Source organism: Callorhinus ursinus, unplaced genomic scaffold (genome assembly GCF_003265705.2).
Source record: "Callorhinus ursinus isolate GAN/ISIS: 27379988/994484 unplaced genomic scaffold, GSC_fseal_2.0 scaffold95, whole genome shotgun sequence".
Taxonomy (NCBI): Eukaryota; Metazoa; Chordata; class Mammalia; order Carnivora; family Otariidae; genus Callorhinus; species Callorhinus ursinus.
The window spans coordinates 87,591-114,070 of record NW_027397157.1 but is presented as its reverse complement, the minus strand read 5'-3'; the positions used below and the strand labels follow the sequence as shown (position 1 = coordinate 114,070).

At 36.6% G+C, this 26,480-nt stretch overlaps 1 protein-coding gene across 11 annotated transcripts; it reads left to right on the top strand.

The window, feature by feature from the left end:
* Positions 1 to 592: 592 nt before the first annotated feature.
* LOC112817836 (PWWP domain-containing DNA repair factor 3B) lies at positions 593 to 26,480 on the top strand. 11 transcript variants are annotated; one of them, XM_073888780.1, is made up of 7 exons: positions 594 to 711; positions 3,155 to 3,428; positions 7,218 to 7,323; positions 8,041 to 8,139; positions 9,719 to 9,899; positions 20,240 to 20,374; positions 22,730 to 26,480. In XM_073888780.1, exon 7 carries the CDS (start codon positions 22,950 to 22,952, stop codon positions 25,050 to 25,052), a length of 2,103 nt encoding a protein of 700 aa, XP_073744881.1. In that variant the 5' UTR covers positions 594 to 711; positions 3,155 to 3,428; positions 7,218 to 7,323; positions 8,041 to 8,139; positions 9,719 to 9,899; positions 20,240 to 20,374; positions 22,730 to 22,949; the 3' UTR covers positions 25,053 to 26,480. The 11 variants fall into 11 exon arrangements, with proteins under 11 accessions (XP_073744875.1, XP_073744872.1, XP_073744881.1 ...); XM_073888776.1 differs by having other exon boundaries at positions 9,714 to 9,899; XM_073888778.1 differs by having other exon boundaries at positions 7,195 to 7,323; positions 9,714 to 9,899.

Here is a 26,480-nt window from a genome sequence, read left to right as displayed (position 1 = left end):
AGGTTCAGATTCAAAATTGTAAATAATTAATTCTACCTAAAATAAAGTACTCATTCATAACAATCCCAATCAAGACACTTAGCATTTTTTTGTAGTGGAGCTTGACTAGCAGGTTTCAAATTTACCAGAGACAAAGTATAAGAGAAGGCCTGAAAAAAAGTAAGGAAAATTTTACTGCATCTTTATGATATGAAAGAGAAATTTGCTACTTATATTTCTTTTCTTTTTTTCTTTTTTCTTTTCAGGAAATCACCCACCTTAGGGGTTTGAATGGAAATTGAACAGACACGTAAGGAAAATTTTACTGCATCTTTATTATATGAAAAAGAAATTTGCTACTTCTATTTCTTTTCTTTTTTCTTTTTTCTTTTCAGGAAATCACCCACCTTAGGGGTTTGGATGGAAATTGAACAGACATATTTTGCCATTACGCTTTAAAATTCTTTTAGAAAACCAGTTCTAACTGTATTTCTGTTTAACTTGTGATTCTCCTCCCTCTAAATGAGGGAAGGACCTCCTGCTTTCTCCATCACAGGGAGGGGGCGGAGCATTCTCTAGAAGCTTGGATGTGAGCTGTGCCTGGCCAGTCCTGAGGGAGGAGCCGCATTACATACAGACTTGGAGGCTTCCGCCGAAGAGAAGAAGCTTGGAGGTAATGGCTGTCGTAACAGCTAGTTATTTTCGGTGATTTCTGGAAACTTTCAAGTAAAGGTGAGAAAAGAAGGAACTGTTGCTTTGGAGTAAAGGGAAAGGAGTGCCGTTTCGTGGGGGTCGTTGTTTCTATGAGGGACTTAATGTCTGGATTTTGTATTCCTTCAGATATTTTAAAAGTCCACATTTTGAAAGTGGGGGAGGTGGTGATCAGATTACACCTGAGTAAAAAATACTTCATGAGGTGGCCAAAGCTAACTTCTGAATAGGGCATTTTAGGTTTCAGATAAAAAGCAGTGGTAACAAGGGATAAATGATGAAACAAAAGTTAAGAAATTAATCTTTCTTATTTTGAAAAAAAAAAAAGATTGGGATAATCCCAAATGAAAAATGAAGTTAGTTGGGGCTGTTGGCTTTTCATATTAGTTTGGTTGTATTGTGTTTCTAACAAATCTTACTGTTGTGAAGGAGTTTATATGGTAATAATCTGAAGTAATGTATAACTGTGCAGATTTAAATACTTCTGAAAATTAGGAGTTTGGTTATTTGTCAGGGGGATACTCAGTGCCTTAGAGGAATTGCTTTTTTTATGGATGTTCAGAGGGCTATCTTTGTCTACATCTCTACCTGTCTATCAGAAGAATATGTATTCCTATTTTTACTATAATCAGAAAAATATCTGAAAAATCATAAGCTAAGGAATAATGGATATATGTTAATATAATAAAACACAACAAACAGTATGTCTAGTAGTAAAAGATATCTAGGGGATAAAAGAGAGGAAATTTTCCACTTCTTTCTTCCACATTTCACTTAGCATGTAGTACCTGTGTCAGCATGAAGAAAAGAATTTTAAAACATGGGGGAGAAAACTACCTTCTCCAAAATGTGTAAATATATACAAACATGGAAGAATCTTCAAATATATGGGTGAATAAATGTAATCTCAGATAGTTCATTCTAGTATATCTATGATAAGGCTTACAATCAAAGGGATTAGACTCAAACGTAAGCAGTAAACAACTCAGTGGTTGAAGTAATGATGGCGTGTATTTTCTTCTTTAGATTTTATGTATCTTTAGAGGTTTTTGGAAGCACATAATGGAGCTGAGAGGGAGCAATCCATTTTGTTACAGATATTTAAATAGACACCACACACACTCCATTGCCTTTACCTGGAGGTGGATCTGAGAAGGCTGGTTATCTGGTTGCTTGGGCTTTTCTTGCAAATCAGATATTTAGACTATTGTCCAGACTTTGGTTCAAGGAGAAGGTATGTATTTGTATATTGATGTATTCCTGAGAAATAATTCAAAAAATGTTTTAAACATATTATAGAATAGCCACATAGGATAGTGCATCCATAATGTTGAATACTATGCAGCTGTAAAAAGAATAAGTTAATGCAATGAACTAAATAATAATAAGAAAAGGTGTCCATGGTATATTCCAAAAATAAGCAAATTGCAGAATGACCTGTATTATATTAATACAATATATGCCAGAAAAATCTGGAAATTTGTATGCTACTTTATTAATTGGGGATATAGATGTAGTCGGAGAGACAGAACACTTCAGTGTTCTGTATATCATATTTCTCCATTTAAAAAATCTTACTTTGAAAAGAGTAAGTTTGAATAATTTTCATTATGAGAAAATGAGATCAAATTTTAGAAATATAGACAACTCTTGTAAAAGTAATTCACAAAAAGATGATGTAAGAAAATATTTATTGATGTGGAGAGGTGATAAAGCGTATTCTTGTTTAAAAACCATGCACACTTATAAAACCTGTAGGAAAAATCTAGAAATATGGAGAGCAAACCCTTATATTTTGACCATTATTGTGGAGACTTGCTTTCTTTGAAAAATAAAAGATGACATAAGATATACAATATGCATGAGAGATATTCTAATAAAGACAGTAAAATGAGGAATTATTATTCCGTTTTTGTCCAACACAATTCTTAAATTGAGAATGAAAAAGTATAGAAGCCTAAGAAGGCTACTGTCTGGATAACTGTAGTTCCCACCCTTCCCCACTAAGGACCAGGGTATCTGCAGTTCTGTTTCTAGTCACAGGATGGAGCTTGCCAGGTGTCCTAAATTTTCTCCAGACAACCATTTTTATGAAGTGGACAAACAAAGCAATGAAACATATTTTTCATTAGCAGATTATGAGACAGTATGCGGAGTGTGAATGCAGTTCTGCTGAAATTTTTCACATGTGTAACAGAAAAAGCACCCACACCAGGACTGATATGAAATTCAAACAGAACACATTTTTTGAAAGGTAACTACAGAGATTTAGATATAGAAGACACAAGGCAACTGTTATTTCCCTTCTTTCCTGTACCCAGATCATACTTTTCATGAGAGAGCTCATTTCAGTATGAAGCAAGTAACAACTATATCACAGACAGCATTTCAAATAAAAACCAAAAGGGTGATAAACGTGGCATCTACATCACAGATGAAATTTCACCTCCTTCTTGTGTTTCAGAATGATACGCCTGCTAAAGTTTTGGTAGGGAAGTTTCTTTACACCTTTTCCATTGAATTGGTTCAATTCCCTGTCTCCTTTGGGACAGCCTAGGTTAATATCAAAGATATACATGACCTGGGGAATCTGCACGTGATACCAGTTGAGCCCCAGAAAGGCAGTGCAACCTTGGAAGTGCTGAGCAGGGAGAAGGCTCTACAGGACAAGCAGCTGGAGTGAGAATCAAGACAACCAGATCACAGGACCAGACCTTCCATAATCCACATGATACTGGGTAAAGTTCTTCCCATTTCATGAAATATTTCACGTTGAAAATGCATTGAGAACCTTAAAAGCTGCATTCATACTAAAATTATGTTAGGTTGAGAATTAGCGGTACAATTTATTTTGTTCCCCATCCTGTAATTAAGAGTCATAGTTTCTCATTTGGGAGGAAAAAAATCTCATGTGTTAAACTACTGTGAAGAAAATTGTGCAAGAGTCTATTCGGGTATCTACCTGAGGTTTCAGCCAATGGCCTGACTCTCCATTCCTTGACAGCTAGGTTGTCATCACCACATACTAGATAACAGGGTTACAAAGATACCTTAAAACCTGCTTAAGGTCTTCTGACCCTCCTTACACAGACATCTGTATACTCTCTTGAATAGTATTTTATAGTGGTTTAACACATTTAATTCTTTCCCAGCAACCATCAGGAATCTCTCACTCTTGAAGTCATACTCTTAATGAGGTTGGTGCTGAACCCTACTGTCTGGGTCCATGAGATCTTTGGTTGCTTTGGACAGATGGGGCAGCACTAGCAGTATAGAAAACACAAAGCCACACATTCCCTCATGATAACCTAATGGGGTCCAAAAGGCCCAAATTATCCAGGAACACAAATGATGTCCCTGACACTGCCAAAGCCTCTCCGGCACACATTCCCTTCTTACAGTACAATAGAAATAATAAAGACAGGATATTGGGTTTGTTATCATAATCTTTCTTCTCTGTTTTTGTTCCTCTCCCCTGAAACATGTTCCGTGTCTCTAACCTCAGCTGATACTCACTATTTATTCTTTTGATTTTTATCTTATCTTCACTCTCATTGTCCACATTCTTTCTTCTTAGCAAAGTAAACTTTGTATCTGATCCCTTTTCTTTTCTGCCATGTTTTCATCTAATTCAGTTGTCACCCATTGAACATATTTTATTCAGGCTCTTTTGTGAAGTTTCAGAAGAATAAGAATCTACAAGCAGGCGAGAACCACTCACTAGCCCTAATAAGAAGAGCTAAGGGTTCATTAAAAACACTGCTTTCTAGAAAACCAGGCAGCCACAACTAGCTGAGTGACATAAGGATTTCCCTAGCGTATTGTGTATCTGTTGATTGGTTTCTTGTCTATCTGGCTGCACTGATTGAGGATGCGCAAATTCAATTTCTCTGTGGTTAAATTAGGACTTCTTTTGCTCCCTTTTCCCGTACTTCCTGTCTCATCTGTCTCTTACTACACACTTAGACAGGTAATAAACTCTTTTTTACGTACCATTAAATACGATTTAATATTTAGACAACCTAGGTTACATGTGACTCATGCGTCTTTCTTAACTATGTGGGGAGATGACAACTCAGCACAGTTGTCAAGGATTTGATGTTTCTCTCCACTGAACTAATAAAGGTCTCAAACCCACACCTGTCTGCCTGCCTGCCTGCCTATTCGACCCCTTCAAAAACGTGACTCTGTCATAATGCCTCCATGACAAATTCTTAAAAGCTGGACATTGGAGTGTGCCAGTAGAAATCCATATCTCCTCCCCAAAGACCCCTTGATGTCCTTTATTCAGATTGGCTAACAGAATAATTTTGACCCAGTCTGACCCTGCATTATGTGTCTCTGGAAGAATGGAAGAATGATGGTTTCTTCTTCCTTTAGAGTCCCCAGTGCAGACAGCTTTTTTTCTCTTGTTTGCTAATTACAGGAAGAGCTGTGTCATACTGCAGTTCTGTTTCTCCAACCTGGATAGTCAGAGGGGGCAGGAGGCAGCAGTTGAGTTTACTTGTTCACTGGGATAAAGGGTGGGGTTGTGAGGGTCTCACCAAGATGACTTATGTTTTATTTCGTTGTTGTTTTTAAACCTAGCATAACATTTTCTTAAGAGAACTAACCCTCTGAATGATCCATTGGCACTGTGTAGGTTTCAGCACTTCCTGGGAAACAACACCTCTAAGTTAAAAATCTAAATTTAAATCTTACTTTCTGGAATGTTTTGTGAACACAAAAGCTCAGTAAGAGAGGATAGAAGAACTATTTTCTCATATTGAATTAGAAGTTGCAAACAACAAAAGCACAAGAACAAAGAGTTGCCAAATGTAAATGAGGATGGAATGAACTGGGGCATTTCTCTACCTAACAAACGACTGATTTTTCAGCCACTGCCCAGGGATAGCTATATCTTTAGGAGAAGGTACTGCCAGGCCCTGCAACACAAAAGAGATATGTCATAACTACTCCATGGCCAAGTGAATGCTATCATGCAGATATGATCAGTGTGAGAACATAGTGCAGAAATATATTTTTTAATTTGTGTGGAAGTGTGAATGTACATCAAAGATGGAGTGTTCATAGATAAGTATGGTAGTTACTGAAGGTGGTTGTAGTTCACCAGAAGGGACATGAAATTAAGCAATGCTTACTCTGGGCTTATATTCACCAATTTCTTCACAGTCTGAAGGTAAATGACATCATCCTTGGTTCAACCAAAGAGTCAGTATTCCAAGCCCAGGAGGCAGTGAATACTGGTGGAGAAAGAACACATTCTTTTGTTTGGGAGTCAGATAGACTTTGGCTTTAATTCTTTTTTGCCCTCTTCCCAGCTTCATGACCTTGCACGTGAGCCAAAGTACCCATTTCCTCATTTTCTGGTCAACTGTCCATTGTATCATTTTTTCATTTCTTTGTAAGTGAAACTAGGTAGAAAAATCTCATTGCTGTTTACATTTGCATCTCTGATTATTAGGGAAGGTGAGTATCCTTCATGTATCGTTCACTTTTAATTTTTATTTTGAATGTTTGGGTTTTGAAAAGCCCCACTGAATAGCACTTTCCTTTCTCCACTGAACAAATTGATATAAAACAAAAAGAGTTGCAGATGGGAGCCAAAATGTCAGCTTAAGATAAGTTGCAGTCAAGGTAAGTGGCAGGGCATTGATTATTGTGAGAATCAAGTGGGCCTTATAACATCACATTTAAACAAATCTACCAAACAACCTAGAGGCTTGCAGCTGCACAAAAAGGAGAGAGATACCTGTAGTTGAATTACTTGAGCTTGCTCACAGGAAGTAAATAGGAGCAGGGAAAAACTATTCCCTCAGAATATTGTGAATTACCTATTTATAGCCTTTGCTCAATTTTTTCCACTTTGCTGTTTATTTCTTATTAATTTGGAAGCTCTACTTTAGAGATTTTTTTAATTGAAAACGGTTTTGTGAAGTTTGTTCTTTTTTCAACTTTGGTTTGTTGTATTTTTACCATATTTTTGTATTTCAGTTTATTCAGATACAGATCTCTTTTCTTTAAGGATTTTGATTGATGTTTTATGTTTAAGGAATGACTGTACTTGAAAAAACTAGAAAACATTCTGAAGGATAAATGAGACAACCTGAGTAAAGAGACACACCATGTCCCAGGGCCAGAGGAATAAAACTGTAGAGATATAATTCCTCACAAATTAATGTATTCATTCACTGTGATCAGAAACAAGGACCTAACAGGTCTTTTTAATGGACAATGACCAGCTGTGTCTTAAAATCTTGTAGAAATAAGTTGCCAGAAAAGGCAAGAAAAATATGCAAGAGCTATTTTTAACTGGGTCTTTATTTTATGATAAATGAATTTGCTAGGTCTTTTCAGGAAATCACCTTACCCCTGTGGTTTGAATGGAAATTAAAGAGACACATGTTGCCATTTCACTTTCAAGTCTTTTAAAAATGAACGTTTTTCCCCTTTAAGTGAATTTCAGTTAACTTGGCGATTCTCCTCCCTCTAATTGAGGGACAGGCCCCCTACTTTCCCCATCACAGGGAGGGGGCGGAGCATTCTCTGAGAAGCTTGGAAGTGAGCTGTGCCTGGGCAGTCTTGGGGGAGGGGCTGCATTTCACGAGGCTGCAGCTGACAAGAAGCTTCAAGGTAATGGCTGTCTTAAAGCTAGTTATTTTCTGGGAATTTCTTCGGGTTTGGGTGTTACAGTGGGAGAAAAAAAAAAGACGTTGTTGCCTGGGAGAGGTGGGAATGGAATACGGTTTGGGGAGAATTGTTGTTATTGTTACAGAATCAATCCCATGAAAATTTAGTTTCTCTCGATATTTTATGAAGTCCACAATGTGGGAATGGGCGATCAGATTACAGCTTCTAAATTAAGACTTCAGTGAGGCATGCTGTTCATGTTAATTTTTACATGGCATTCCATGTTTCTATTTTTGTTACAGATTGTATTATATTTTGCTGTGAACATTTATTATTCTACACAAAAAGTAACTGATAGAAAAATGTAAGCATAAAAAGTGATTGACATGTACAAACACAAGTATAAATGTACACGAATGAATGTGGAAGAGATTCAGATATGCTGTTGAGTGATAACATTTGTGAAAAATACATGCATTTTCCTTAAAGAGAACTAGACTCCCATGTTAACAGTCAGCATCTCTGAAGTGTTCAGATTACTGGGATTTCAAAATACATTTTTATTTGGTTTCAGCATTTTTAGAATTGTTTTATTCCGTGATTATTTTTATGAGAAGAGCACAACTAAGCTGCAACAGTGTACCTGTTTGGTTTCAGACACATAAACATTCACAGACACGACAGACATGCAAACATACCCCCCTTGTCTTTTGCCGATAGTGGAAATTTTCCTGGACCTGATCAAGCGCGTAGCCTGGTTGCTGTGTTGGATACCGCCCTGCATGTGTCCTCCTTACAACTCATTCTTTCAGAACACAGGTATGGCTGTGGTCAGCAAGAACTATTTTTCTATATCTTTTAAAGTTTGTTAGTGAGACAGGGGATTTGGTTTATTTCTATTAGCAGTTTTAGAAATATCATGTGGCATGGTGCATCCATACAATTGAATGTTATATAGCTGACATATGGGAAGTATGAACATGTAGTGATTTGAAAAAATGTCTGAGAAGTAGTATTAGGCGAAAAATGGAAATTGCAGAATGGCAAGCACTATATTATTTAAAGATAAAAGACTGCCTTAATACTATATGTCTAACAGAATCACAAAAAATATAAGGCTGTTTGCTAATGGGATTGTGTGGTTGGAGACATAAGACAGTCTACTATCTCTATGTAAAAATAATCATTAATATATATTTAGTCATTTTTTAATGGTAGCAGAAAAAAGTTTGAAATAAAATGTTACAAATTAGGGGGGAAATTACATTTGAAGTGATTCATAGTCAATGAAAATACTTACTGATAGGGGAAAACTTTCAAACCATGCGCTTGAGCATGGTGAAAAGCTGGTCTGAAATTATATGCATTCATGTGTATTTGTAAATAAAGATGGAAAAATATTCAGGAAACAATAATATTAATTATTTTTCTAGAATTATACTTTCTTTTTATAAATCATGTCTTTTCAATTTTCAGTAGGTATGCAATTTTTTATCAGACCATTGGAAGTAAAGACATTGGCATTCCATGTTTTGCATAATGCATAACAAAACTCTAAATTTGAGCATGGTATATTCTAGAAGCCTGAGAAAACTGCTGGCTTGGCAGCATGTAGTTCCCACCCTTCCATAAGTATCTGGTAGTAATAAAGTGCAGTTCTGGTACTGGTCACAAGATGGCGCTTGCCAGATTTTCCAAATTTTCTCAACCAGGCAACTATTTTTATGAAGTGTGCAAACAAAGCCATGAAACGTATTTTGTATTACCAGACTATAAGACAACATGTAGAGTGTGATTATAGTTTCATTGAAGAAAACTACGTGTCTAGAAAAAAAGCCCCACATGAGGACTGATGTGAGAACTCAAACAGAAAGCATTTTTTTTAAAAGTAACTACATAGACGGGCGCCTGGGTGGCTCAGATGGTTAAGCGTCTGCCTTCAACTCAGGTCATGATCCCAGGGTCCTAAGATTGAGTCCCGCATCGGGCTCCCTGCTCCTTGGGAGCCTGCTTCTCCCTCTGCTTCTCTCTCTCTCTCTCCCTCTGTCTCTCATGAATAAATAAATAAAATCTTTAAAAAAATAATAAATAAAGTAACTACATAGAACTCGGCCTATAGAAAACACAAGGCAATTGTTATTTCCCTACTCTTCTGTCCTCACCTCACCTTTTCCTCATAAAGATGATATCAGCCTGAACCAAATAACAAGTGTATCACAGACAGCCTTTCAAATAAGAACAAAAAAGGAATATAAGCATGGCACCTATATCACAGATGAGATTTTGTCTTATTCCTCGGTTTCAGAGTGACATGCCTGCTAAAGTTTTGGTAGGGAAGTTTCTTTACACCTTTTCCATTGAATTTGTTTGATTCCCTGTTTCCTTTGGGACAGCCTAGGTTAATATCAAAGATACACGTGACCTGGGGAATCTGAATGTGATACCAATTGAGCCCCAGAAAGGCAGTGCGACCTCAGAAGTGCTGAGCAGGGAGAAGGCTCTGCAGGACGAGCAGCTGGAGTGAGAATCAAGACAACCACATCACAGGACCAGATCATCCACAATCCACGTGACATTGGGTAAGGCTCTTCCCATTTCATATTAAAACATGGTTCAGTTGAGAATGTACAGTACAATTTTATTTTTTCTGACTCAGTAGCCATAACATTTTAAATTTTAAATCACAGATTCTAGTGTTAGGAAAGAATTATCTTAAACTTCTAGGAAGGAATTATATAAATGGAAATCTACTTATGGAAGACTTGCAGGTCTCTGCCAACTGCCTGACTCTCAAGAAGTCCTTGAAAACTACCCTAATCAGTAGGTAGCTATGGCAGCCATTCCAAATATCTAACTCTTAAGCTCATCTTCTTAATGAGGTCATTGTGCTGTTGTCTGAGTCCAGGAGACACAAACCCCAGTATCTGTGTCTGACTGCCTTGTGTAGATAGGGCAGCACTGGCAGCTTTAAAAAGTTAAGATTACCCTAGGGGCACCTGGGTGGCTCAGTCGGTTAAGTGTCCAACTCTTGATTTCAGCTCAGGTCATGATCTCAGGGTCGTGACCTCAGGGTCATGAGCTCGAGCCCTGCATCAGGCTCTGCTCAGTGGGGCATCTGCTTCTCTCCCTCTACCCCTCCCCCCAGTCGTGTGCCCTCTCTCTAAATATAAACTAAATAAATAAATCTTTTTTATAAAGTTAAGATTACCCTAGAATAAACCTCAAGAGGCCCCAAAGTATCAAGATATCCAATAATAGAAATGGTGTCCCTGACACATTCCCCAACATCCCCCCCATCTCCTACCATACCCACCCTCATTCATTTCTTATATGTAATAGCTATAGTAAGGATTACATAGTGGGGCATTATAGAACTACTTCTCTTTTTCTGAATTTTCAAATATTTTTCCCCAACCGCAGTGTTTCTTTGGTGCCAGGTATATATTCATCTTTTTGTATGTCTTCTTCGTTTTCATTGTCCACCTTCCTTCTCCTTTGACAGAAGAATTTCCTTTGCTTATTCTCTTTCCTCTTTGACTTCTCTTTAAGTGATTATTTTCTTACTCCCTCACTTAAGTGAATATTTATCTCCCATTCAAATTACTTACTCAAGCTTCCTCACAAGTTTTCAGGAGGATCTGTATAAACACTGAATGAGAAAACTATTTTGTAGCCCTAAGGCAATAGAAGTCTCTAAAATCGCAGTTTTTGTGGTTACCTGGGCAGTCAGACACAGCCCAATGACCTAAGGATTTTTCTAAATGATTCAGAGTTCACTGATTGATTTCTACTCTATATCCAGATGTACCAATCATTCACACACACATTCAGATCTTCAGTGATTCATTTTGAACTTCTTTTATTTTGCCTTTCTTATGTTCTTATCTACTCCTTGCTGCACACTTAGACTGTTACTGAACTTTTACAAATTATTTTAACTGGTCCTTCTCTTTTCTTGTTAATCCCAAGAACACTATAGCTCAGTCTCTCTACTTCAATACTTAGATTGTAGTCTAGCTTTGTTTGCTATGTGCTCTAATGATGAAATTGTGAGGTCCTCATCAACTTTATTTTATTTCTTTTAATATATTTCCCATTCCATCATCCTGAATCTTAATTTCCTAGCAACTGCAACCATTGGCACTACGTAGGTGTTAGCATTACCTGGCAAACACAAAATCCCCAGACATGGCAGGTTTATCTTCATGTGACCTCTAGGTTACTATTTGGTATTTTTTTTCTTTTTTCCCCTCTCTATCATGCTCACATACATTTGGCCAGAGACTATGGAGTCCCTTTGGCTCTGGCAATAATTCACTCTCTGGCTAGCATTTTTTTTTTACCTGGGATATTCATTCTTAGTAAGCTTTCTTCTGATGTTCTTCCTCTTCAGGTGGGCTGACATTCAGCCAGAGAACATTAATAATAAGATTTTAACTTTGTTTATAGCTGGTTTCAGTTATTTGTTTGTACCTATGCTTTAGGGGTCATTCAATATTTTTTATATCCATTAAGTATCTATAATTCCTTGCTTTACCAGTGCTCATGTCCCCCTCGTGGTTTTTACGAGTCTTCTAACTGAACCATTTCCACCCTTTTATATGAACTTTATACACTAAAGATATTGATATTTGTTTGTTCTATAACCACATTGTCTCTCATATGTTATTTGGCTTCTGCTTTCTCACTGGGGACATAATTCTTAACTGGATCTCTATCTGCAGATTATGACACTTTGTTTTTTATTTTTATTTTTTATTGTTATGTTAATCACAGATTATGACACTTTGGCTTCTACTCCTTCCTTTCTTTCCATTCACATAGTTGAGTGGTATGTGAGAACTTCAGTGTAGTTAAAGGCTCTACCAATGAGGGTAAGTTTCACAAACTGTAAGGTGCTGATGTCATCTAGATTCTTGACATTTGTCCTGTGTTAACTAACTTCTAATGAAAGAGCTATTTAGTGAGTATATAAATTTATAGAAAGAGATACATAACTGCATTAAAAGTCATGTGTCTTAGGTGACCCCCCAACATTTTAAAGTAAGTTCAGAAATAAAGTTAGCAAAAATTAAAGATATTTTAAAAAATTGAATTTTTGACATATTCTTTGTACACTCCAGAAGATATTTTTATTTTTTTATTTTTTTATTTTTTTAAGATTTTATTTACTTATTTGAGAGAGAGAGAGAATGAGAGATAGAAAGCACGAGAGGGAAAGAGGGTCAGAGGGAGAAGCAGACTCCCCGCTGAGCAGGAAGCCCAATGCGGGACTCGATCCCCGGACTCCAGGATCATGACCTGAGCTGAAGGCAGTCGCTTAACCAACTGAGCCACCCAGGCGCCCTCCAGAAGATATTTTTACACATACTTTGTGTAACCCACAACCTTTTTGGGTATTCATGACCCAAAGTACAAATCAAACTCCTATATATATTCCCATTACCCTCATAGTAAAATATGAACTTCTTATATAGCTTATATTCTGATTTTGGATGCCTTTTTAAGGCTCAGGTTTATTGAGGTGTAATTTACATAGCGTTAAATTCACTCTTTCAGGTGTTAGTTTGATGAGTTTTGACAAAGGTCTATAGTCATGTAATGACAAATAGAGTCAGACTATAGAATATTATTATAATTTCAAAATGTTCTCTCTTGCCCCATTGTAGTCCGTACTCACTCTTTTACCCTGATTCCTGGTGACCACTGATCTAATTTCTGTCCCTATAGGTTTTTATTTTCCAAAATATCTTATACATGGAGTCATATAATATATAGTTTTTTACATCTGGCTTCTTTCACTTAGCATGATGTTTCTGGTATTTACCCATATTGATGTATGTATCAGTAGTTTGTTATTCTGTTATTCTACAATTTGTGTATCTACTCATGAGTAGATTTATAATTTTTGGTAATTATGATTAAGGTTCTTATAAACATTCCAGAACAGATCTTTGTCTTGCATAAGTGTTTATTTCTCTTCGGTAAATACCTAGGAGTGGGATTCCTGGATTACATGGTAAGTATATGTCCAACTAAATTAGAACCTGCCATACTGTTTTCTAAAGTAGCTGTGAGATCTTGTATTTTCAACAGCAGTATATGCATTCTAGTAGCTCTGCATCATTGCCAGCAGTTGATACTGTCATGTGTTTTTTCTTTTTAATATTAGCCATTCTTATAAAGGTGTTAGTGATATCTTACTGTGGTTTTGCTTGCATATCCCTAATTAATAATAGTGTTGGGCATCTTTCAGTGTGTTCATTCGATATTCATATATCTTCTTTGATGATGGTCTATTTAAATTGGTTGCCCATTTTTTACTAGGTGGTTAATCTTATTATTGGATTATAAGATTTCTTTGTATATTCTGAATAAAAGTTCTTTATTAGATATGTGTTTTGTAAATATATCCTCCTGTGGATTTTCATTTTATTTTTTAAGAGAAGTTTTCAAGTTCAATTTGTCAAATTTTTTATGGTGCATACTTTCTGTGTCTTAATAAATCTTTGTTTAAATGAAGGTCTCAAAGGTTTCCTACTTTGCTTTCTTCTAGAAGTTTTATAGTTTTCACTTTTACATTTAGGTCAGTAATTCATTTTGAATTAATTTTTGTATATGGTCTTAGGTAAGGAATCAAGATGAATATTTTTACATACAATGTCCAATTTTTCCAGCACTATTTGTTGAAAAAAACCATCATTTCTCCATTTAATTACCATTGTCAAAAATCTATTGACCATATTTGCTGGTCTATTTGTGTTCTATTTATCTGTATGTCTATTTTATAGTATAATACACCATAATAATAATTGATAGCTAATAATATACTTGATTGCTGTAGTCCTTTTTTTAGAGGAGAGGGAAGAGCAGAGGGAGAGGGAAAGAGAGAATCTTAAGCACGCTCCACACCCAGTGCAGAGCCCGACGCAGGGCTCGTCTCATGACCCTGAGATCACAACCTGAGCTGAAATCAAGAGTCAGACACTTAACCAGCTGAACCACCCAGGCCCCCCTTGATAGCTGTTGTCTTAAAATCAGATAACATGAATCTTCCACTTTGGTATTTCCTTCCCAAAAGTGGTCTGCCTATTCTAGTTCCATTATTTTTCCGTATACACTGTAGAGATATCTTTTCAATTTCTACAAAAAGTCTGCTGGGATTTTGGTTGAGATTGCAATGATTCTATAGATATGTTTGGAGAGAAGTTACATCCTAAAAATAGTTAATCTTTCAGTCAATGAACATGATATATTTCTTCATTTATTTAGGTCTTCCTTAATATTTTTCGTCAGTTTTTTGAAGTCTTCAGCATACAAATATGTACATATTTGTTAGATTTGTTCTAATTTAGTGTTTCCTGTTTTTTGGTGATATTATAAGTGGTATTTTTGAAAACATCCAAACTTTACTATATAGAAATAAATTATTTTATGTTGATCTTACATCTGATGATATTGATAAACTTCCTTATTAGGTCTAATAGCTTCCTTTTTTTGGTAAATTCATTGGGATTGTCTACATGGATCATCATGTCTGCAAATAAAGACAGTTTTATGTCTTCTTTACAATATGTATGCCTTTAATTTACTTTTCAGGCATTACTGTATTGGCTAGTATCTCCAATATAATGTTGAATAGTAGTGGTAAGAGCAGACATCCTTTCCTTGTTCCTGATTTTAGGGGAAGAACATTCCATGTGTCACCATTAAGTATGATGTTAACTTCAGGCTTTTTAATAGATACCCTTGATCAGATTGAGAAAGATCCATTTAATTCCCAGTTTTCTGAGCTTTTTTATCATGAGTGTTTATAGAATTATGTCAGATGCTTTTTCTGCATCAATTGAGATGATCTTTTTTTTCCCCCTTTAGTCTGTGGATATGGTGAATTACATTGATTTGCAAATGTATAACTATCTTTACATTCCCAGGATAAACTCCGTTTTGGAGTCATTGGACTTTTCCTAGATCATTTTCTGTATCATTTCTGTATCTAACATCATTGGATCCATGTATTTATTTATGAGAGAAATTGATCTGCAGTTCACTTGTTGTTGTTTTTTTTCTAGTTTTGGTATCAGGTTAATGCTGGTATCAAAATATGTTGGAGATTGTATCCTTTTTTCACTATTATCATCTGGCTTGCATAGGGTACATTATTTTGCTTAGAGTGGAGCCTGGTGTGCCAGAAGATGTTTTCAATGATTTTTCTCCACCCTATATTCAGCAGTCTCTTCACATCTGTGCCACTATTAGGGGGTTCTCTCTGCACTCTTGCCTATTTTGCAGCAGTAGTTTCCTCTTATTATTAGGTGCTAGCCTCTTGGTGAGGCAGGGAGTGCTCTTTGTTGTCCTGTCCAGACTCAACCTTATGGAGGCCCTGTGCAACTGGACCTTGAGACTTGTCCTTTCTCAGCATTCTTTCCTTTCAGCATGGTAGCTAACCTCTGATTTGTACCTGGAGTTGGTCTTTGGTGAGAGATATAACCACTGCTTTTATTCATGTAGGACCGTGGGCCTAAGGGTTTCATACCCCACCTCAAGGGCAGAGGTTTTTTCACTCCTACTGCACACCCCACCCTACCCACCTCCAGCAGCAAAAGATCTCTGTTTTTGTCCTGGGGATGGGAAGGTTTCCTGTCTCCCCCTCCCTGGACACATGGGTTTTGCTTTTACCCCTCCCCCAGAAGCAGTGGATTTTTACCTGTATGCAACAGGGAAAGGTTTGTTGCTTCTCTTCTAGTGACTTAAGGCTTTTGCTTCTCACAATAGAAGGGTTTGGATAAGTGTGTGGGGCTGTCTGTCTGCCAGCAATAGCTTATTGCCCCCTGCATACCTCAACCACTGACATGGGCTGTTTTTGATCTCCTGCTTTGTCCCTAGTCATGTATGTGTGCTTCTGGTTAAGGACTGTGAAAAAGAACTTGGCAGTGAGTGAGTGTATACGTGTCTGGGATGCCAGATATTCCAAACTACACTAGCCCAGTAAGAATTAAAAATTCACTAAAATTTCAGCTGATTTCTTTTTACCTGCTTGCATGACAGCCACCTCTGTACCATGTTTTGCCAAAAGTGAAAGAGTGCATGTGTCCCTCTAGTCACCCTTTGTAAGTCAGTTTACCAGAGTTCTCTGATGGGCTCAAGGAATGTTACAGTTTTGTAGATTATCTAGATTTTTATCATTGTTTGCTTATGGGTGATATTCTCTTGTGGTTTTTCATATCCTAATTGGAAGTAGAACTGGTACTTTCTAATAATGTTATGTATGGGTTATTTTTGTTTTCTTTGTTATTAAATATGCTTTAGGAAGAAGCAGATGGTTTCTAAAGCATATTTATAAAGAGTAGATTTTTATATAATGGTTATGAAATGTTTCTACTTAAATTTTATTTTTTAAATTATTATCAATTAAAACCATATTTTATAGTATCATATATAATACATGACTTCTTTGTATACACTTCTTTGGATTTTACACATCTATAGATTCATATAATCACTACCACAGTCAGAATACAGAAAGTTCCATCACCCCACATCTTTCTGTGCTATACTTGTATATAGTCACACCCTCCCCCTACCTATAATTCCTGGCAGCCAATGATCATGTCACCATCACTATACTTTCCTCTTTTTGAAAATTTCATATAAATGGAATCATACAGTATTGTGGCAGACACAACCTAGGCGGCCCACCTCCTTCTGTAATTTCCCCGTCTTGAGAAGTGTGGATAGAACCTGTGATTTGTTTCTAATCAATAGAATTCAGCAAACGTGATGTTATGTCTCTTATTCCCATAATTATATTAGGTTATATAAGACAATTTTATGTTAAATTAGATGCAGAACCAGGTACAGAATTTTAAGTTCCAGTGACTCCCAATACATAACTATTTCAAATTCATTAATTAACTCACCTATTCATCGAGGCACATTTACAGAGCCTTTTTCCATTTGCAATGAGGTAGGTACAGTGTATCTTAGTGATTAAGAGCATGGACTCTGGAGTCAGAGTACCTGGATTAAAATTCTGTGCACCACATGCTCTCTGGATATCCTGGTAAACATTCATTAATCTCTAAAGCCTTATCTATGCAATGGGAATACTCGTAATACCCACCTAACAAGAGTTTGTGAGGGGCGCCTGGGTTGCTCAGTTGGTTAAGCGACTGCCTTCGGCTCAGGTCATGATCCTGGAGTCCCAGGATCGAGTCCCACATCGGGCTCCCTGCTCAGCAGGGAGTCTGCTTCTCCCTCTGACCCTCTTCCCTCTCGTGCTCTCTCTCATTCTCTCTCTCTAAAATAAATAAATAAAATCTTTAAAAAAAAAAACAAACAAACAAGAGTTTGTGAGGGTCAAGGGAGATAGTGTATACAGAGCCCCTGGCAGAGCATGTGGCACATGGTTAGAAACAGTTTTGGCTTCTATAATCTTTGTCATTATTATGAATAATACTACTGTTGTTATGCAGAATGAGTTAGTTATGGAACTCTCCTCCATGAAATAACTCTCTGGTTTTTAAATGAGATAATATGTCAAGTGATGGGAATGGGTTTAGATACTATTAGATCTATAATTATTTTCTATTTTCATTATAATAATACTAGTAGTAACAGCCTTTATTATTATTGATTACCATTCTTCTCCCCTTCTTTCTAAAGAACAGTGAAATATAAAATATTGTCCAAGGAATTAGTTTTTTCCTTTGCATTTTGTTTGGAAAATAGTAAGGTAGCGGAGCATTTCCTGATTTATGTGCAATATAGAAAATAGACAAAGAAATTATGGTTTTTATGTAATGACCTTACTTTATTTGCATTTGTTTTTTTCCAAACATGTGAGATGAGAAGACAGAATAAGAAATATTTCATTATAAACTATATAATTGAATATGTCTCTTTATTTAAATAAAGACATATTTACAATGGCCTGATAATCCTCTTTAAATTATATAGTAATACTTTGAAAGCTTTGAAAAGATTAATTCTGTGATACGAATGATATTACTTTTGTTAATGATTGCAAGATCAACTATTTTGTTCTACTACTAGAAAGAGAGACTGGAAAACACAGTGACTTAGATAAGATAAAGTTTATTGTGTCACTAAGTTAAAGTGTTTGGAAAGAGCTGGCTCCACTCAGGGGTTCAGGATCTTCCATCCCTAGTGAGTTGCATCCTTTTTCTAAGTCACTTGGTCCAGAATGACTATCTGAATTCTATCATGGTCAAATTCTAAGGGGGAAGCAAGAGAGAGAGGCAAAGTGAAAAAAGGCCTAGTTGGTTCTTTACCCCGTTTGGAGGTACCTTCTCTGGAATCTTTACAAGTATTTCTGCTTATATTCTTTGGCAAGAAATTCCATATGACAGTGGCTTATATGGTAAAGGAGTCTGGGAAAAGTAGTATTTTAAGAGTTTATACTGCACCTTGAATGCAACTGGGGTTCTGCTAATGAGGAAACAGTAGACTTAGGGTGAGCAACTCAAGTTTCTGTCCCAGTCATTATAACTATGATACATGGTTGTAAAAAAAAAAAATATTAAACGAATAAAGGAAATCTATAAAAGATTGAAAGGGAAAACTTCCTGTGGCAGAGAGAATGCTACGGGGTTCACCAAACTGTTTCATTTTCCTCCTGGGACACAGGGAAACTGCTTTCCCTGGCCTCTATGGCAGTTTTATCTAGTTGACTGCAACCAGCAGTCATGTTTGCCAGCCCTGCCCCTAAAACCTGCCACAGGATTCTCCAGCCACCCTCTTCAGAAGATTGCTAGCCAGGTGCAAAAAACGCAGTGGAGGACTTCAAGGCTAAAGAAGATGGTACAGTCATAGATGGAAGAAGTTTGAATCTCTTAATGACTGATAGGAATGGCGATCCCTCCCCATTCTAGCCACTTGATGACCTACGTTGTACTTTGACATCAGGAAAATAAACTTCTGTGGCTAAGCCACAGAGATTTAGGGGTTGTTTATAGTATAGAACATTACATATTCTAATTATTAGAGCCCTCAATAATATGCCAGTCTAGAGATGATCTTCATTAATTTATTGGTACTTATTGTTCCAGTATTAAAGCTTATATAAAGGTGGATTTTTTAACATATATGTTTTATGCTACATGATACAGAGGCCAAATAAAACACTTCATCCTTAAATATCTTCATTCCCAAAATTATCACTAATGATATAAAAATTGGCTTTCTAAGTTAAGTCAGAAATCCAAATTTAAATTCAGACAGGAGAATTTTAATGAACAAAATCTACAAAATACATTTCAGACATACAAATAAACAAAGACATGTAAATTTTTCTTAAAAATTAATTATCACCACATTGAATTGCCTGAATTGAAAAACACCGACAAAATATAAGAAGGAGGAATTTCCAGTTATTGATGAGGGTATGTGAAATGGGTACTTTCCGGCCAAACCAGGGATTTTTCTGCCTTTAGTCAAAAATATCCATGTTTGTGAAGAATTCTCTGAAACTTTCCTAAAGTATTTAGAAGAACTGAATAAAAGGAAAGACTTACCATGTCCTAGAAACAGAAAAAAAATTATATAGAAGCCATTCTCTCTAAAATAATGTGCAGTTTTAGTGCATTGCCAATCAAGATCTTAATGAGCTATCTTAATGGAGGTTTATCAGCTGGGTTGTAAAATTTACCTGCAAAGGTAAGGTGCCAGAGAAGGTAAGGAAAAAAATATGTTAGGAATATTTTAAACTAGATTTTTGTTTTTTAATAGAGTGGTTTGCTAACCTCTTTTTATCAAAAAATCACACTCCCTCAGACTTGAATGGAAATTAAATAGACACTTGTTGCCATTCACTTTAAACTTTTTTGGGAAAATAAACCATTTCTACCCTTTCATACTTCAGCAGTTTAATTTAGCAGTTCTCCCTTCCCCAATTCAGGGAGGCGCCTTCTGTCATCCCCATCACAGGGAGGGGGTGGAGCGTTCTCTGAGAAGCTTGGAAGTGAGCTGTGCCTGGCCAGTCTTGGGGGAGGAGCTGCATTTCACCAGTCTGCAGCTGACAAGAAGCTTCAAGGTAATGGCTGTCTGAAAGCTAATTATTTCCTAGGGGCTTCTCAGGGCCCTAGAGTATAGATGAGGAAAATAGGGAGGGTGGTCTTAGAGTGGTGGGAAGGGTGTGTGCTTTTGAGAGAATTGCTGATGTTTTGAAGGAATTGATCCTTTGGAAATTTTGTATCTCCCAATGCTTTAAAAGTCCACAATAAGAGAAGGGGTGATCAGATTACAGCCTCTATATTAAGGCTTCTGTGCAGCATGGCTGTTCATGCTAATTTATTGACTTGGCATCCCATGTTTATATTGTTAGACATTCTGTTACTCTTTGACTTTTTAAGCATTCATTTATTTATACACAAAAATGATAGATAAAAATATTTGACAGCTTGGGGGAAAATACTGTAAATTGATTGCCATATAGAGAGATTATGTATGTGTCATCTGCACATGCATATGGAAAGGGGAACATGTATGTAGTTGAGTGAAGTCATTTGCACACCCCATGCATGTATATATATGTGTGGTTAGAAAAAAAAATTGGGAGAAAATAAACTGCTATATTAGCATTTCTGGGTGGTCAGGTTACTATTTTAGTGTTATTTTTCAGTCTGTTTCCATCTCTTTAGAGATTTCCCCATGATTATTTTTATAATCATGAAAGAAAAATAAAGCTGAAACAAGATGCCCATTCTGTTTCAAACACATAAGAATTCATAGACACATGCAGACGTGCAAACATACCTTGTTTTTTGCCAATAGTGGAAATTTTCCTAGACCTGATCAAATCCATGTAACCTGGTTGCTGTGTTGGCTACAGTCCTGCATGTGTTCTCCTTGCAACACATTCTTCCAGACCACAGGTATGGCTGTGGTCAGCAGGGCTGTGGTCTGACAGTGAGATAGAGTGGTTTGTTTCTATAAGCACTTCTTAAAATGATAATCCAGCTTGGTGTAATCATACAATTAAATACTGGAGAATAGAAACATGAACTTCTACATCTAGTGATTTGAAATGTGTGAGAAATAAGATGAAGTGAGCAAAGCAAATTATAGCATAGCATTTATCATATGATCTCTCTTAAAATTAAATATGTATGTTAGTGACACATATGTATGCTACTACTGGACTTGCAACAAGTCTGGGAAAAACATGTCTGCCACAGTATTAATGGGATTATTTGTGTGGTTGGAGAGACAGGCTCTCTTTTTAAAATACTGTTACTATATATTTATTCATTTACTTGGTTTACATCACCAGGGAAAATACTGACATAAAATGTTGCAAATGTGGGAAAAACCTCATTTAAAGTAATTCATAAAAAATCATGTGGAAAATACTTTTTTTGTGTGGAATGATGTTCAAACTCTTCTTTTGAGATCTGACGTTGGTTTGAAGTGATATGCATTCATTTATACATGTAAAAAATAACCAGAAATATTGTAGTTGAAGACATTATAATCCTGTTATAATCCCACACAACAAAACCCTCGAGCTTAGATTATTATAGAAGTCTGGGACAACTCCTAGCTGGCTAAATGTAGTTGCCACCCTTCCTTCTCCCTTGAGAAGGATCTGATCCTGATTGAGGCCATCCGTACTTCTTGGGGAGGCTGCAGTTCTGGTCTTGGTCACAAGATGGCACTTGCCAGGTTTCCTGAATTTCTCCAGACAACCATTTTTATGAAGTAGGCAAACAAAGCAATGAAACATATTTTGTATTTGTGAACTATGAGACAGCATATCGAATGTAATTGAAATTCTGTTGAAAAATTATATATTTAAAGAAGGAAAAATCCACATGATGATGTGAGGATTCAAACAAAGGTCTACGGTCTGGCTCAGAGTAGACACAGGGTACTTGTTATTTTCTTTCCTCTTGTCCCCACCTCACAGTTTTCCTGAGAGCAATTATTTCAACATGAACCAGATAGCATAACAGTATCACAGACAGAGAATTTAAAATAATAAGAACAAGAAGGGAAAATAAAACATGATATCTAAATTGCAGATAAGATTTTATCTTAGTGTAGAATTCCACTGCCCTAGGGAAAACATTAGGGGCACCAAAGTCCCACGGTATCTAATAACATAGAGTCCCTGACACACCACTGCAGCCTCTTCCACCTCTGTCAGTATGTACATAAATTTACTCCTTAGTACTCATGTGCAATAATAAGGGCATGTTCTTGAATTTGAGATATTATAAAGCCATTTCTCCACTTCTCATGCCCCACCTTACATTACGTTGCATTTTTCTCCTCACCAAACATTGTTCTTTCTTTTCTCTCTTCTCTGTTTGCAACTGCTCACTTCAGCCTTGGCAAAACAATTTTATTTGCTGATACTTTTCTTCTTTCCTTTTCCCTATTCTAGTATCCTCCATATTGTCCCATTCAAACAACGTGTTCACACATCCTTGGGAAATTCAGCTGGAGAAGAACAGGCCACACAGGCTTTATACCTTTTGTAGTTCTAAGACAAAAGAGGCTTTGTCAGAGTATTGCTTTTGGTAGAAACTGCCTTAGCAGTGTCAAGAATAGCCAGACACCTCAAGTTCTGATAGTAACCTCTTGGCACACATATCTAAATCGTAATGGATGCTGGGTATGTCCTGTGCAATTGGAAAGACCAGTTATGGCCAGCAAAAGTTTTGTCTAGATCTGAGATGTCATCAAACAGTAAGAGAAAAAAGACATTTTCCCTGGAAGTTCAAATACTCTCACTGGATGAAAAAATTAAAGTGGAAAGCACAGAAACAAAGATTCTAAGTAAATCTCGAATTGAAGCCATTGCCTCCTCACTAGCAGCACAGTCAGAAGTCAGTGCTCCACCTAAAGAGGAAACAGCCTATGAAAGGTCACTAAAAGTGGCACTGGATATTCTGAATGAAAGAACAAATTTGAGTCAAGCAAGCAGTTCAGATGAAGAAGCAACCACTACTCTGTCTCAAAATGATCCACAAAAGCTTTCTGATTCACCCCCTCATAAAAAGTATCGGAAGCATGAAGGAGATGACGGAGATGAAGGAGACCTATCAAAGTGTCTTGAGGAAAGTGAAACCGCAACATCCCTGTTAGGAGCTAATTTAGAGAATAATGATTCCCTGTGTGATGATAAATCACAGGTGCATGCAACCATTGATACTCTTGCAACTGAAATGGAAACAAAGTCATCAGAAAACTCCAGCTGGTATGAAACTTTTCCTTCCCTTTCAGAAGATGAGGATGAAAAGGAAAGCAAGAAAAAGATTGATATCTCAGCAGTTATGCCTCTGTATTCCACAATCAAAAAAGAGGATGTATGCGTTAAAGATGAAAAGTTCACTCCAACTTGGCCATCAGACACCTTCACTGTGCCCAAAGCTGTGAAAGAGGAGGCACAGGATATTTGCCCAGAGACCCTGGGTGTTTCCTCTGAATGCTCTACCTTCTCAGAGAATGTTGAAGATCCTGGAGAAGGCCCTTCAAATCCGTGCTCAAGTACCAGCCAGAATCAACCTGTAGAATCAGAAGCAGGTGCTGCGGCATTGCCCAGGCATTGTTCATGGGAATGTCAGGTTTCACTTAGTGCCTCTAACCGTGTCCTGGATTATTCACTCCTTCTTATGAATAATGAAAGAGATCTTCAGAGACTGGATTTCGAAGAACTTGGGGAAGAACTTCAGGCTTCTGATAAGTCAGCACAGCTAAATCCTATTGATACTTCCGTATTAGATGACAACGACGAAGATGAAGAACTTCCACGCTTTGTTTTTAATTATGAGCCTCGTTCATTTGAAACAGGAATGATAGTCTGGTTTAAATATCAGAAATATCCATTTTGGCCAGCAGTGGTGAAAAGCATCAGGCGAAAAGAAAGAAAAGCAAGTGTGCTTTTTGTTGAGGCAAGCATGAATCCTGAAAAGAGAGGCATTAGGGTGCCTTTTAGAAGATTAAAGAAATTTGATTGTAAAGAGAAACAAGCACTAGTGGAGAAAGCCAGGGAGGAATACAGTGAAAGTATTGACTGGTGCATCTCGCTGATTTGTGACTACAGAGTTAGACTAGGTTGTGGTTCTTTTGCGGGTTCTTTCCTTGAGTATTATGCTGCTGATATTAGTTATCCACTTAGAAAAGTAATCAAACAGGACACCTTTAGGAACTTATTCCCAAAGCTGCATAATGAGAATTCTGCAGAACAGATGGTTGTGACTTCCCAGACCAAGAAAATGTCCTTCCAGAAAATTCTTCCTGACCGAATGAAGGCTGCTCGGGACCGAGCCAACAAGAACCTAGTGGACTTCATTGTGAATGCAAAGGGAACAGAGAACCATCTTCTAGCCATTTTAAAAGGCACAAAAGGGTCCAGGTGGCTGAAGTCATTTTTGAATGCAAATAGGTTCACTCCCTGTATTGAAACATACTTTGAGGATGAAGATCAGTTGGATGAGGTGGTGAAATATTTACAAGAAATCTACAAACAAATAGATAAAAAAATGCTGACTCTGATAAGAGATGATAAAATTAAATTTATCCTGGAAGTTCTTCTGCCAGAAGCAATCATTTGTTCAATTTCTGCTGTTGATGGATTAGATTACAAGGCAGCTGAAGCAAAGTATCTAAAGGGACCATCCCTAGGATACAGGGAAAGAGAATTATTTGATGCAAAAATCTTATTTGAAAAGAGACGGAAACCATTAACAAATGAAGCTCATTAAATCTCTTGAGAGTCCAAACCATAACTGGAAACTTTCATAGATATTAGTTTTAAAAAGTTGCTGAACAATTCTAACATATATTTTCCAGAAATGGGAGAGTTTGGGTACTGTGTTCACTTTTTTTTGCCATCTCTAGGATTTGTGAGTATTACTACATCTTGATTGCCTTTTCTTAACGCTCCTTCAGTCAGTTTTATTAACATATCAGCAGTTCTACTTTCCCATACATTTTTAGAATGCATAATTCCTAAATTATTTTTAAGGGAAAGTACTGTTTTGTTTTTTGACTTTTTTTGTGTCTCTGCTGTATAGTTAAATACAGTGTGCACAATCATTTTAATATTAAAATTGCACTGGTGTTAGATATTAAGGGAGATAATTAGAAAACTAGTCTAAAGAACATCACATATATTTTTTGCTTAATTTTTATAAAATATTAGGTTTTCTCTTAAGATAGTTGAATTATTTTTCCTGCCACGCCTATTTATTTTTGGAAAAAAAATAACTCTGAAACATGGAACCAAAGATAGAGAGATGCTTTGCTATATATTATATTTAACAGCAATTGTTTTTGCAAGAAAACAGTCTGGAATTCAAAAATAAATAGATTACCTGCATGCAGTCTATATGTGTGTGAAGAACATCTCAGCATGCAGAAAATAATTTTGACAGCCTTGAACAGGATTGTTCATTTTACGTTTCTCTGAAATTCCGTTTATGAGAGTGTCTGTTATTCAATAGCTGAATGGTTTCTTAAAACAGGCTGTCTTCATTACTAACAGTGACTGTATCTTAATATAGCCTTCTGACCACATGTGGAAGGCAGCTAGAATCATTGTATTCACAGTCTGGCTACTCTAGATGGATGAGTCCAGGCTGATTGCTTAAGAGCCCATCTAGTTTGATATAAACTATAGAAAATGCAAGCACTTTGTTCTGAGTCTTGTATCTCTGAATACATAGTCATTTGTTTCAAACCAAGCAATCTTTATCATCTGGCTTATTCGTAAAATAGTTCAAGTTGGTTCCAATAATATAAATGCCAACTGGTAAGTTATTCCAGGCTACTAGAAAGAGTAGATAGACCAGAATCTGTGAATTTGGAAATGGGTCACAGAAAAAGCCTCCATTTGTCCAAAGTTGACAATTATCTGAATGTTTCAAAATAAACAAAAGTTAATGTTTGAAGCCAATGAAGTGTTTATTCTAACTTGAAACAAGACTTCAGTGAGAATAAATTTTAGGAGAGCTACTTTATTTTAAAACCTTGACATAAATATAAATGCTAAAGGCTTAACATGAACCTGTCTGCATTTTTACTGATTGAGGCAAGTGTCACTCTTGGGGTTTTGTTACATGGCCACATGTTTATGTAAAATTTGCAAATGTTTGATGTTTTGATTTGCAATAAAGCTATTATATCTTTCA

What these genes read in the sequence shown, in the direction of transcription:
- LOC112817836 (XM_073888774.1), top strand. Translation starts at nt 22,950, where the DNA reads ATGGATGCTGGGTATGTCCTGTGCAATTGGAAAGACCAGTTATGGCCA.